The sequence below is a fragment of the Halichoerus grypus genome, chromosome 14 (assembly GCF_964656455.1).
Source record: "Halichoerus grypus chromosome 14, mHalGry1.hap1.1, whole genome shotgun sequence".
Lineage (NCBI taxonomy): Eukaryota > Metazoa > Chordata > Mammalia > Carnivora > Phocidae > Halichoerus > Halichoerus grypus.
The window spans coordinates 42,450,067-42,462,552 of NC_135725.1; the positions used below are offsets into that span (position 1 = coordinate 42,450,067).

Here is a 12,486-nt window from a genome sequence, read left to right on the forward strand (position 1 = left end):
GGATAAAGAAGATGTGGTATATATATACAATGGAATATTATGCAGCCATCAAAAGGAATGAGATCTTGCCATTTGCAACGACGTGGATGGAACTGGAGGGTATTATGCTGAGCGAAATAAGTCAAACAGAGAAAGACATGTATCATATGACCTCACTGATATGAGGAATTCTTAATCTCAGGAAACAAACTGAGGGTTGCTGGAGTGGGGGGTGGGGTGGGAGGGATGGTGTGACTGGGTGATGGACACTGGGGAGGGTATGTGCTCTGGTAAGCGCTGTGAATTGTGCAAGACTGTTGAATCTCAGATCTGTACCTCTGAAACAAATAATGCAATATATGTTAAGAAAGAAAAAAAGAAGAAGAATGTAGCAGGAGGGGAAGAATGAAGGGGGGGATATCGGAGGGGTAGATGAACCATGAGAGATGATGGACTCTGAAAAACAAACTGAGGGTTCTAGAGGGGAGGGAGGTGGGAGGATGGGTTAGCCTGGTGATGGGTATTGAGGAGGGCACGTTCTGCATGGAGCACTGGGTGTTATGCACAAACAATGAATCATGGAACACTATATCTAAAACTAATGATGTAATGTATGGGGATTAACATAACAATAAAAAATTAAAAAAAAAAAAAGCTGCTGCATCATTTTAACATCTTCACCAGCAAGGTGTGAGGCTTCCACTTTCTTCACAAAATGTGCTTTATTTTTAACAGAGAAGTACTTACATCATAAGATAAGCAGGTGAATTTATTGTATTTTAAAATATTACCATTGCATAAAAAGACAAGGTATGCAGCTTATAAAAATAAGACATTTTTAAAGGAAGTCCTTTGATGTCTATGTATCATTGAATGTCCAGTTTGCATTTTGTCTTTTGCCAACATAAAGAATAGGAACTCAGGAAGCAAAAGTGATAAAAAAGAATTTTACTCTCTAGGGAAGTGTCTAATTTCTGGCCCAAAGTCTCATAGTTCATGGAGCACTATAAGGCGTCCCACGGAGCCTGTGTATTTTAGGAAGTAAGTGCGTGATTCATTAGGCAAAGAAGGTATCTCCCCCCGACCCCCATTTTGGATGCACTTTGAATTTATCAGACAGTAGAGGAAAGCTAGTATTTTTGATATGCCAAAAAAATCTGTATAAAAGATATCCATACTATATTTTCATGGTTTTTTTTTTTTTTTTAGTTCTTCAAGATAAGAGTGTTGTTTTGGAGGAATTTGCAAATGTTATTTTTGAAATTAAACATACCCAGGAGCAGGTTATTTCAGTACTAGGAATGCTTGTGTCCCATTTGAAGGCGATGTTCCTTATGTTTGCTTTAAAAATATTGGCCTTCAATCTCCTTGGGTAAAGAACAGGATTTTTTTTTTAAAGGGAAAAATTGCTCTTATTGCTGTTTCCAGTGTTACCATCAAACAAGCTTTGTTCAAGAATAATTCACTGTAAATAATGCAGTACCTCTGAAGGTCCCTGTGGAATATCAAAACTAATTTTAAAACAGAATTCTGACATGCTGATAAGTTCCAAATTATATTTGGAAATTATATCTTTTTCTCTATTATATTTTTCTTCTCCTTACATTTGTAAAGCTTTTTATCCATTTGGTATCTATTCAGTGTCTATTATGAGCAAAAAACTGTGCTTAGCACCAAGGAACATCTTATAAAGGGTTATTTAATTTTTTCAGTATTTGCTAAATACCTACAGGGTATGGAGCACTGTGACAGGCACTACAGTAAATACTTCCTGGCTTCTAGGAACTAGCACTCTACTGTATTGGAGGGAGAATAGATATACGCACATGAAATAAGTAAGGAGCAGTGTAGGAATTAGATGTCTGAGTGATATAAATAAGTTCAGAGAAGGTCAAGGTCAGTGTGAGTAAGGATTATAGTGAAAGGCGTCATGGAGTAGATAGACCCTGAAGTGGGCTCTGAAGATTGTTAGGATGTAAATAGTGTTAGGGGAGAAGGCCAAGGACCTGGGGGTGCTAGAGAACATGGCTAAATTGTGAGAAAGAGGGGTGAGTCTCATTTCTGGATAGTAAAGGAGCAGACCATTCTCTCCCTTTTCATCAGGTTGAGGATCCCAGGAGAACGTGAAACCTTTGCAGCACGAGGCATGTGGGGGTGTTGTGACTTGAGGAGAGAACCTTGGTTCAGTAAAGACAGAGGTTAAACAATAGGATTGGACTGACCTAATGTGACAGTAACATTGAAGTGGGCATGAGTAGCTGAGGGTGAAGAGCTGGAACTAGCATGGGTAGCCGTGGAGATGGATCAGGATGTATTTTGCAGGTAAACCCAACTGTATTTGCGGATGGCTTTGATTTGGGAATGTAGAGATGGGGGAAAGGCGGTATTAAGACTGACTACAAAGTTTTTGGTTTGAACAGTTGGGTGGATGTTGGTACCATTTATTGATAGAAAGGATTATTATGGATATGTTTAGGAGGCAAATCAGTAGTACTGGACTGGTTACTTTAGCTTGACAGGGCTATGGTAGCTAAGTGGAGATGCCTACGGGGCAGTTAGATCTGTGATTCTGGATCTCAGTGGAGACAGTAGGGATGCAGAAATGTAATTGTTAAGAAATGAACAAAACTCTTATTAAGTACTAATGTTATTGAGGTTTTTGTGTTGTTAATATTTGTTAATAAGAGCTTTAAAAATTTAAATATTTATGGGCGCCTGGGTGGCTCAGATGGTTAAGCGTCTGCCTTCGGCTCAGGTCATGATCCCAGTGTCCTGGGATCGAGTCCCGCATCGGGCTCCCTGCTCCTTGGGAGCCTGCTTCTCCCTCTGCCTCTCTCTCTCTCTCTGTCTCTCATGAATAAATAAATAAAATCTTTAAAAAAAAAAAAAATAAAAAAAAAAAATAAAATAAAAATTTAAATATTTAACTTCATTATTCCTAAATCTTTAATGCACTCTGCTAATTAATTCTAGTTATCTAGTTCAATATTGGTCTGGGTGATTTTTTTTTAAAGATTTACGTATTTATTTCAGTGAGAGAGAGAGTGCAGGGGGAGGGGCAGAGGTAGAGGGAGAGAGAAACTCAAGCTGACTTCCCGCTGAGCACAGAGCTCATGGGGCTTGATCTCAAGACCCTGAGATCATGACCTGAGCCGAAACCAAGAGTTGGACGCTTAACCGACTGCACCACCCAGGCACCCCTTGGTCTGGTTTATATTTAAAAAAATAACAATTGATACCTGGTATCTTGATTATAATTACTTAAACCAAGAATGACAGAGGCAGCAGAGTTATTAGACAATTAAATAGTATTTAGAGATTATTTATTTATTTTTACTTTTTAATTTATTTTTTAAAGGATATATACACCCCTTTTTTTTATTAGTTTCAGAGGTAGAATTTAGAGATTGTTTATTTTTATTTATAAACAAACTTCATATGTATTCTTAGTCCTATTTTTACTGTTTTAGCAAGCTGTGAATGGCATCTCTTTCTTATAATACAAATCATAGGAGTCTCATGAAATCATCCATAGTGATAGTAATTAATAGTAATCAGCACTTTTAAATGTATAATCATTACAAGTGATCAAAACTTGGGGGTCATAGAATGACATGAGGATCTTCAAAAATTGCTTCTTTTATATTACCACTGCTTCTACCAGTGGTAGAAGGGGCACTGGAATGAAATGAAAACTGGCCGTGGAAGTCCGGAATCCCAATTCTGTTTTTAAAACATTCCAGCTTGTTCCTGGTTTTCTCTTCATCGAGAGAAATGGGGTGTTTTGGGTAGTGTATTTCAGATTTTTATCCACTTCTCACATTTTGATTACTCTCTCATCCTCATCCCAGGACTGCCAGTTTCTGGTTGCCTTTCTAAAATGCTGTCAGCTTCAACCTGAAGCCCTGAAGTGGGCCAGCTGTATACAGTAAAAGAATTTGAGGTCTATCACGTGCTAAAATTAACTAAATCTTTTCCAGAATGGGCTTGCTTTACTTTCAGCTCTCTTTCCTTTTTGTTAAAATTTTTAAATTTTATTTTGTTTATTTTAAAAATTTTAATTCCAGTAGTTAACATACTTTCAGCTCTCTTTCAACAACCCATTTGATTTTGACCAATGATTTCACGTTTTATTTTGAAATATTTTAAAATATTGTTAGCAAATATATCTCCTCACCATTTTTTTTGTTGTTGTTCAAAAAAAGTATTTTTTGTTGAAAACACACTTCTGCCTGAGACTTTGAGAACTGTGAATGTGTACATAGGCAGCCACCTGGAATCCGGTGAGGTTAATTTTTATGTCTCCTACCTAGCTATGGCCAGTATGCCCCTTTTATCTTGGATTTTCTAGAATTTTCCTGTTTTCCCCTCTAATTGAACTAGTGGAATTGATTGTGGAGAAAATACGGAGTTAACCGTTGTAATTTCTATTTGCTCGTCTCATTCCATCCCTACGCCCTGCAACTCTACTGCTACCCTTGGCAGTCTTTATTAAGATTTCTGATTCTCCCACCCATTAACTAAAGCAGAGTGACTTCCAGGATCTTATGGGTATTCATGGCTTTCCAGATAGTTTAAATTCCGTAGCTTAATCATCTATTATCTACCTACTTGTCAATTTTCCATCATTCTCCTCTTCTCTTCAGGCATTCTGAATTGTTTGCACTTCCTTAGAATACATTATCCTGTTTCTGGCTCTTTTTCTTCCACACACTGGTCTTCCTGCCTTCTTTAGCCACAATTCAGGTCAGTTTTCCCTTTTCTTTTTTTTTTTTTTTTTTAAAGATTTTATTTATTTATTTGAGACAGAATGAGAGAGAGAGAGAGAGAGAGAGAGCACATGAGAGGGGGGAGGGGCAGAGGGAGAAGCAGGCTCCCTGCCGAGCAGGGAGCCCGATGCGGGACTCGATCCAGGGACTCCAGGATCATGACCTGAGCCGAAGGCAGTCGCTTAACCAACTGAGCCACCCAGGTGCCCCAGTTTTCCCTTTTCTTAAAGGTTGCTTCCCTTAAAAGGGTGTCTCACATCTGCTTCCAAGTGGTCCACTTGGTTAGTGCTTTTCAGAGTTTCTTGCTTCTTTCAGCTGCTCCCAGTGGGACACCACTTCCTTTACAAGTGTCCTTGTATGGAGCTCTGGGACACAGTCCCAGGGATGAAATCCTGCTACCCCAGCCTGGCCAGTGGTGGAGATGTGGTTGGGGCAAGCCACAGTTCCTTTATTTCCTGGTTCCTTTATTTTTCACACTACCACCATAGATACGGCTGGGTCAGACTTTAGAGAAGAGTTGGATTAAATAAAGGGAATTATAATATAGAAACATTTAAAACCATGGCTAAAATACAGTTTTTCCCCTGCCCAAGGGAAAGCATCCAGGAAGTTGAATCCTTCAGAGAGTGGCTTCTTGTTGACTTCCTTTACTCATTCGTACTCAGGACTGTACCTCCGAGGGCCTTTTTCTACTCACTGTGCACCTTTTGGGAATCTCATCCCCTAGCCGTGGGGTTGGATTTGGCCCAAGAGTTATTTTTCTCAGCAGTATATTTCTACAAGTTTGAATTTGTTTGGCTACCGCGCCTATCAGCATTGTCCACGGTAGGCTTTGACATCAAATCTTGAGGAGTAGGCAAGAGTTTGTATTATTTTCTCCAACTCTGATCATTAAATTCTTATAGGATAGCTATGATTAGCTTCCTTATTGGTAGATTTTTTTTTTTAATTCTTTCTATTATATACCCCACTACCTTTGTCATATCCCTCCAAAAGCCTGTCAATATCATTTTGTGCAAACTCTCTTTTGTGTACCTCTGGCAATCTGGCATAGTTTTATCATAGCATTATGCCACAATAATTGATTTGCTTGTCCGTTTTTCTAGCACATGGAATTTAGTGAGTAATCAATAAATGTGTATTGAATGATAAATGAATCAGTAAAGGAAACTGGGATCTGTTATCTTCTGAAATTTACTCTACCTCAGCAGTTCCTTAATGATTAGGCATAAGATTTCATAGAGAACTAGTTTATTTTCTAGAGATTAAAATATGTTGTCTGCAGTTAAAATTTCTTTGTGTTTCAAAATTGTTTTGGCTTGCAAGTCCCTTGATGAGGGAAAAAGGATCAGAGAACTGCTGAGGCCCAGCTTACAGTTAGTTATTTCTTCCCACCGCTGGAGCTGTACTTTGTTCAGTGTTCTGTCTTGGGAAGGTAAGAAGGAGCTGATATGAGAGTTTGTCCTGAGAATCAGTTTGTCCTGAGAATCAGTTTGTCCTCATCCAGTAAACGGCAGTCAAGTGCTATTTGTTGTATTTTTTTCTTAAAGAGTTTATTTATTTATTTGAGAGAGAGAGAGAGAGAGGGAGAGCGCACATGGTGGGGGGAGGGGCAAAGAGAAAGGGAGAGAAGCAGGCTCCCCACTGAGCAGGGAGCCCGATGCGATGCGGGGCTCGATCGCAGGACCCTGAGATCATGACCTGAGCCAAAGACAGACGCTTAACCGACTAAGCCACCCAGGCGCCCCTATGTTGTATTATTGATTTAACCCTTTGCTTATTCTGGCAAAATGTAAAGTCTTTTTACATATAGGAAAACTTGTATTGGTGGTATAATTTCTGTTTAAAAGCAGGAAATAAAAGTTAGTGAGGAATGGAAGAAGAGAAATTTTCCTTTCTAAATGTGTGCATTTATGTATAAGTGTACAGGAAATTCATGAAGTACTTTTAAATTTACGTGTTCGATTTTATGTGAAGCTTCTATGTAAGAGGATTTAAAAATCAGTGCGCACATTTAGAGCTAAGCCGTTTGGCTCACTGTTGCTCTGTCATACTTATTTTTGGATATTTAGAACATGGATCTCTTGAAGAAGTTGTCAGCAAAAGTTTGTTTTCTTTCTCTAGAAGTAATAAGATGACTACGTTTCAAATATTTTATTTGACTTCTTACAGAAATTTCAAGAAATTGCTGAAAAAAATATGGAAAAATTGAATCGTATTGAGAGGTCACATGAACAGTTGGTTCTTGAAAATTCACGCTTCAAACACATGTTATCACAGACTCAAAGGGAACAAACATCCTTGCTGGCAGCCTGTGCATTGATGGCTGGTGCCTTATATCCTCTCTACAGCCGATCCTGTGCCTTATCTACACAGAGAGATTTTCTCCAGGAGCAGGTCAACACCTTTGAGTTGTTCAAACTGGAAGTTAGGACTCTAGCCCAGGCTTTGTCAAGTGTAGACGAAAAGAAGCAAGAGGAAGCCAAGATGAAGAAAAAACCATTCAAAGGATTGATACATGTATTCCGGAAAGGTGTTATTGCAATTTTGGCAGCAAATAGGCTCAAGATTTTGGGCCAATCATGTGCCTCTCTTTTTACCTGGATGGAAAGTTTCAAAGAAGGTATAGGCCTGTTAGTGTGTACAGGAGAGCCCAAAGACAAGCAGAAATTTCCAAGTAAGATCATTTATGCTTTTTAAAATCTAAGTTGAAAACTTACAATGTGACTATGTTTAGCTATTATGTAAAAACTTAAAATCATTTAATATGTCAAATCATGTAACATAGTCCCATGTGTATATAGATATGTATGTGTGTATGGGTAAATGTATATTTATTCATAAATTGGTTTTGATTCTTTTGTTATGACTATTAAAATTTAAAGAAAGCAGCAAATATAATTTCAACTTTGTCTAGCTTTATTATATATATATATATATATATATTTAGCTTTAATATATTTGAATGCTCTTTTCACAGTAAAGTGGAGAGTTTGTATAGTGATTTTTCAATTAAGTCAATCTAGAGACTCTGCCCTATTTAAAATTAATTACCAGTATAATTTATTTTCACTTTCTGTGAATCACTATAAAATGATCAGAGTTAAACATCTATTGAGGAATTGAATGAAAATGAGACAAATGTAAATGTTCCAGTTAAATTTTTTTTAAATGCTTGACTATTCTGGGGAAACAATGATTTCAATTATTAACTTTTAAAAATCAAGCTATTAAGTAATATAAACAGAACTAAAGAAAAATTTTCTTCTCTCTTTGTTTTGAGAAAGAGAGAGAGAGTGAGTGAGAGAGTGCATGAGCGGGGGTGGGGTAGGTGGGGAGGGACAGAGGGAGAGGGAGAGAGAGAGAATCTTAAGCAGGCTCCATGCCCAGCGTGGAGCCCGACATGAGGCGCAATTTCACAACCCTGAGATCATGACCTGAACCGAAATCAAGGGTCAGATGCTTAACTGACTGAGCCACCCAGATGCCCCATCCTCTCTCTCTCTCTCTCTCTCTTTTGACTTCACCTAATTCATATAATATATAAATAAATTCTCCGTCAAATCTAACATTTCTTGTAGACTTTTCCATACTAGGCAGAGTTCTGTCTACAAATTTTGATCTATTTCTTTAATAGCCAAACGTTGCTATGAATTTTAAACATGGATTTTAAATGTTTGTAGCATTGCAAGATGGATTTCTTTCTTTTTTTGCAGAGCATCAGAAGGAGCAGTTACGTTGTTTGCAAGCACTCAGTTGGCTTACCAGTTCTGACCTCCTAGCCGCAATAATCACCTCTATGGCTGAGTTACAGGAAGTCATTAGTAAAACAGGTACGATTCCCTCTTCTAGGTCCTTGCAAAATACACTTACACATAAATCCTAATAAACCGTCTAGGAAGAAAATGTATTTCTTTTCATCTTTCTTTTATTCAGGTACAGAGAAATGATTAAATCTCTAATGATGTAGAGAATTAATGTAAATTTTGGTGGGTAATTTTGTCTTAATTTATGGGGAAATTAAATGACATTTCTTGTGAATGTATCCACCTTATTTTTTCCCTTTGTGATCTGATTTTCCCACGGAAATCTCATTAGCTTTCTTATTAAGTAATACTGGTAATGTTCTTGCAAATGTTTTAGTCTTTCTTAACTTCTGTTTCTAGCTATACATTTTAGAAGTTTGAGTAATAACAGAACCAGTAGAAAACTTCTCTCGTTTGGTGATATGTTTTTATTTTTCTGAACTGATTTTAAATAGGGTTAATTTGAATAGTCAGTTTCTTTCCACCAGCCATGGAACCACCTATAATCAGTGATTTCCAAAGGTCTAAAATTTTTTTTCATGACTCAGATTGCAGGATATGTTTGTATGAAAAGTTCAATGAAAACTAGCTTCTCAAGAATAACATACAGTTACCTACTGGTTAAGCTATATCATTGGACTAATTATGGTCATTTCAGACACATTAACAGTAAAAATAATATAACGGATTTGGTAACACTCACCTGCTTCATGGAATGTTGTAAGCATTAATGAAATAATAATTTAGAATGTAGTTTAATTCTTTAGACAAGTCTGATATATACATGCACATCATTTATTGTGATTTCACATATCTAAATCTAGGTTCTTACGGTGGGAAACTTAAGATTCAAAGATTATTTTTAGATTGTGGCCATCAATGTTGGTAAGTCTTATGCATCTCTAATATTTTGGCAAAACCTCAATGTTGGGCGCCTGGGTGGCTCAGTTGGTTAAGCGACTGCCTTCGGCTCAGGTCATGATCCTGGAGTCCCTGGATCGAGTCCCGCATCGGGCTCCCTGCTCGGCAGGGAGCCTGCTTCTCCCTCTGACCCTCCCCCCCTCATGTGCTCTCTCTCTCTCATTCTCTCTGTCTCAAATAAATAAATAAAATCTTTAAAAAAAAAAAAAATTAAAAAAAAAAAAACCTCAATGTACTGGATTTGAAGTCTGAAATAAAAGTCTAAATAAATGTATTTTAAGTATGTTGGCACTATAGCTTCAGAGCAAGATTAACATTCTTTTTTTCTTTTAAAGATTTTATTTATTTATTTGACACAGAGAGAGAGAGGGATCCCAAGTAGGCAGAGCGGCAGGCAGAAGGAGAGGGAGAAGCAGGCTCCCTGCTGAGCAGAGAGCCCGATGCGGGGCTCAATCCCAGGACCCCGGGATCATGACCTGAGCTGAAGGCAGACGCTTAACCGACTGAGCCATCCAGGCGCCCCAAGATTAACATTCTTGAAAGAACTTAGTGAAAGTTTTGGGACTTAGTTTAAAAAACAGATTATTTGTGTTCATCATATTCTTTGTAGGTATGCGAACAATTAAAATAGATTGGTTTCTTAAGCTATGATCCTTTTTATATCATTACTTTATCTTTCCTTATCACTGTGCTGTATATGCTTTAGGAGATAAAAGAAAAATATGACTTGGATCTGGACCTCTAGAAAATATGCACAGTGATTATAGAACAAGATTGACAACTTATGAACAACTTTAGGCAGAATGTAATCAAGGATTGAATGAGGAAATACTGGCTTTAAATGTAAGAACCCATAAAAGATGCAGCTCAGAGTAGGCTTACGAGTATTGGGAAGGCTTCAGGGAGCCCCATCTGAAGGCTTTACCTGGGCCTAGAATGACAGATAGTAAGTTACAGAAGAGGGACAGCATCCAGATGGAGGGCAGAGCTTTAGCAGAGCTGCAGAGGTGGGAATAAGCACAGAATGGGAAGAGGGACATTAAGGAGATGGAATGGAGACCCATGCCTAGCACGGCTGGCTTATACATGGTGATAACTAAAATGTGTTTTCTATTATAACTATATTGGAAAATAGTGAGGGAAAAGGTGGATCATTGGCATGGGATCAGATTATAGACTTTTTTTATTTTTTATTTTTTTAAATTTTATTATGTTATGTTAATCACCATACATTACATCATTAGATTTTGATGTAGTGTTCCATGATTCATTGTTTGCGTATAATACCCAGTGCTCCATTCAGTACGTACCCTCTTTAATACCCATCACCGGGCTAACCCATCCCCCCGCCCCCCTCCCCTCTAGAACCCTCAGTTTGTTTCTCAGAGTCCATAGTCTCTCATGGTTCGTCTCCCCCTCCGATTTCCCCCCGCTTCATTTTTCCCTTCCTACTATCTTCTGTTTTGTTTTTGTTTTTTTTTAACATATAATGTATTATTTGTTTCAGAGGTACAGGTCTGTGATTCAACAGTTTTACACAATTCACAGCGCTCACCATAGCACATACCCTCCCCAATGTCTATCACACAGCCACCCCATCCCTCCCACCCCCACCACTCCAGCAACCCTCAGTTTGTTTCCTGAGATTAAGAATTCCTCATATCAGTGAGATCATATGATACATGTCTTTCTCTGATTGACTTATTTCACTCAGCATAATCAAAAGGAATGAAATCTTGCCATAGACTTTTTTTAAAAAAAAAGACTTTATTTGAGAGAGAGAGAGAGAGAGAGCATGCACGTGAGCGAGCATGAATGGGGGAAGGGGAGGAGAGGGGAAAGGCAGCAGGAGGTGGAGAGAGCCTGATGTGGGGCTTGATCCCAGGACCCTGGGATCATGACCTGAGCCAAAGGCAGACGCTCAACCAACTGAGCCAGCAGGTGTCGCAGATTATAGAGGTTTTATAAAACTAGACAATGATCTCCCTGAGCACATTTTCCAAAAGTGGACTATTGCAGTATTTTAAATTTAAAATATTGACACAATGGTTATTTGAGACCCTGATAAAAATATGTGTAAGTAAGACTTATCATGTAGAAGGTAGACCGAGAGTGGTGTGTCTTTAAATGCTTGCCTACTCCCAGGAACAGAGCCGCCTTTGATGTTAGAATCTGGTTGTGCCTCTAATAGCTTGAGAAAAGGGCAAGTTCAGGGAAACTTATTTTTAGGAAAGGCTTTAAGTGTTGTTGGCTAAAGAACACTAAGTACTTTGGGAAGAGAAAGTGATAGTTGCTTAGAGGGGGAGAATAATTGATGTATTAAAGTCCAGAAGAGTATAGGGAAGAATATAGTTGGACAGGTAAATAATTGAGTTATTATTAGACTAGTACAAAAATGATCAGTGTGTACCTTTTGTGGAGATGGCTTAACAACCTGGGTTTATGGAAGAAGTCATTCAAAAAATGATGACGGGTTAATATATTAGCTTTTCCAGGTAATGTGTTTTCATTTTTATGTGTATTCTAGTAGTAGAAATTTCAGATATTTTAGCAGAAAGGATGGGAAAATATTCTCAGACACTTAAAGTACATGAGAGGTTATTAACAGATAATAATGAGGGTAATAAATGTAAAGCTATAACAGCTTACATAGTCATGTTGCGTTTATAACTTAAGTGTATGAACAACTTAAATATATGGTAAGCATTATCGTAGAGTAGAAAGAGCATTAGCTTTGAACAAGGCAAATTTTATTTTGTATCCAGCTCTGATAGTTATTAGTTGTGTGAAATTGGGCAAGTTGCTTAACTTTACCGGACCTCAGACTCTTGACCTAAAAATGGAGATAGTACTGTCTTCCTGGTTTTTGTGAAGGTGTAATGAGATAACACTTGTGGAACGTTTTGTACGGTACCTGGCGTATAGTGTGCACTAACAAAACTGTGTCCTTACCACCCATCTCATCGTGAAAGTAGTGTATTACGTTAATGAATAGATATACACACTTCTGC

General features: G+C 37.9%; 1 protein-coding gene across 1 annotated transcript in view; it reads left to right on the plus strand.

Annotated features, from left to right (window-relative positions):
* Window positions 1-12,486, plus strand: part of CCDC171 (coiled-coil domain containing 171) — a 312,847-nt gene that overhangs the window by 140,913 nt on the left and 159,448 nt on the right. The window contains exons 17-18 of the mRNA XM_078061217.1: window positions 6,921-7,425; window positions 8,465-8,581. Of these exons, the coding sequence (XP_077917343.1) occupies window positions 6,921-7,425; window positions 8,465-8,581 (622 nt within the window). The remainder of the gene's footprint in view (window positions 1-6,920; window positions 7,426-8,464; window positions 8,582-12,486) is intronic.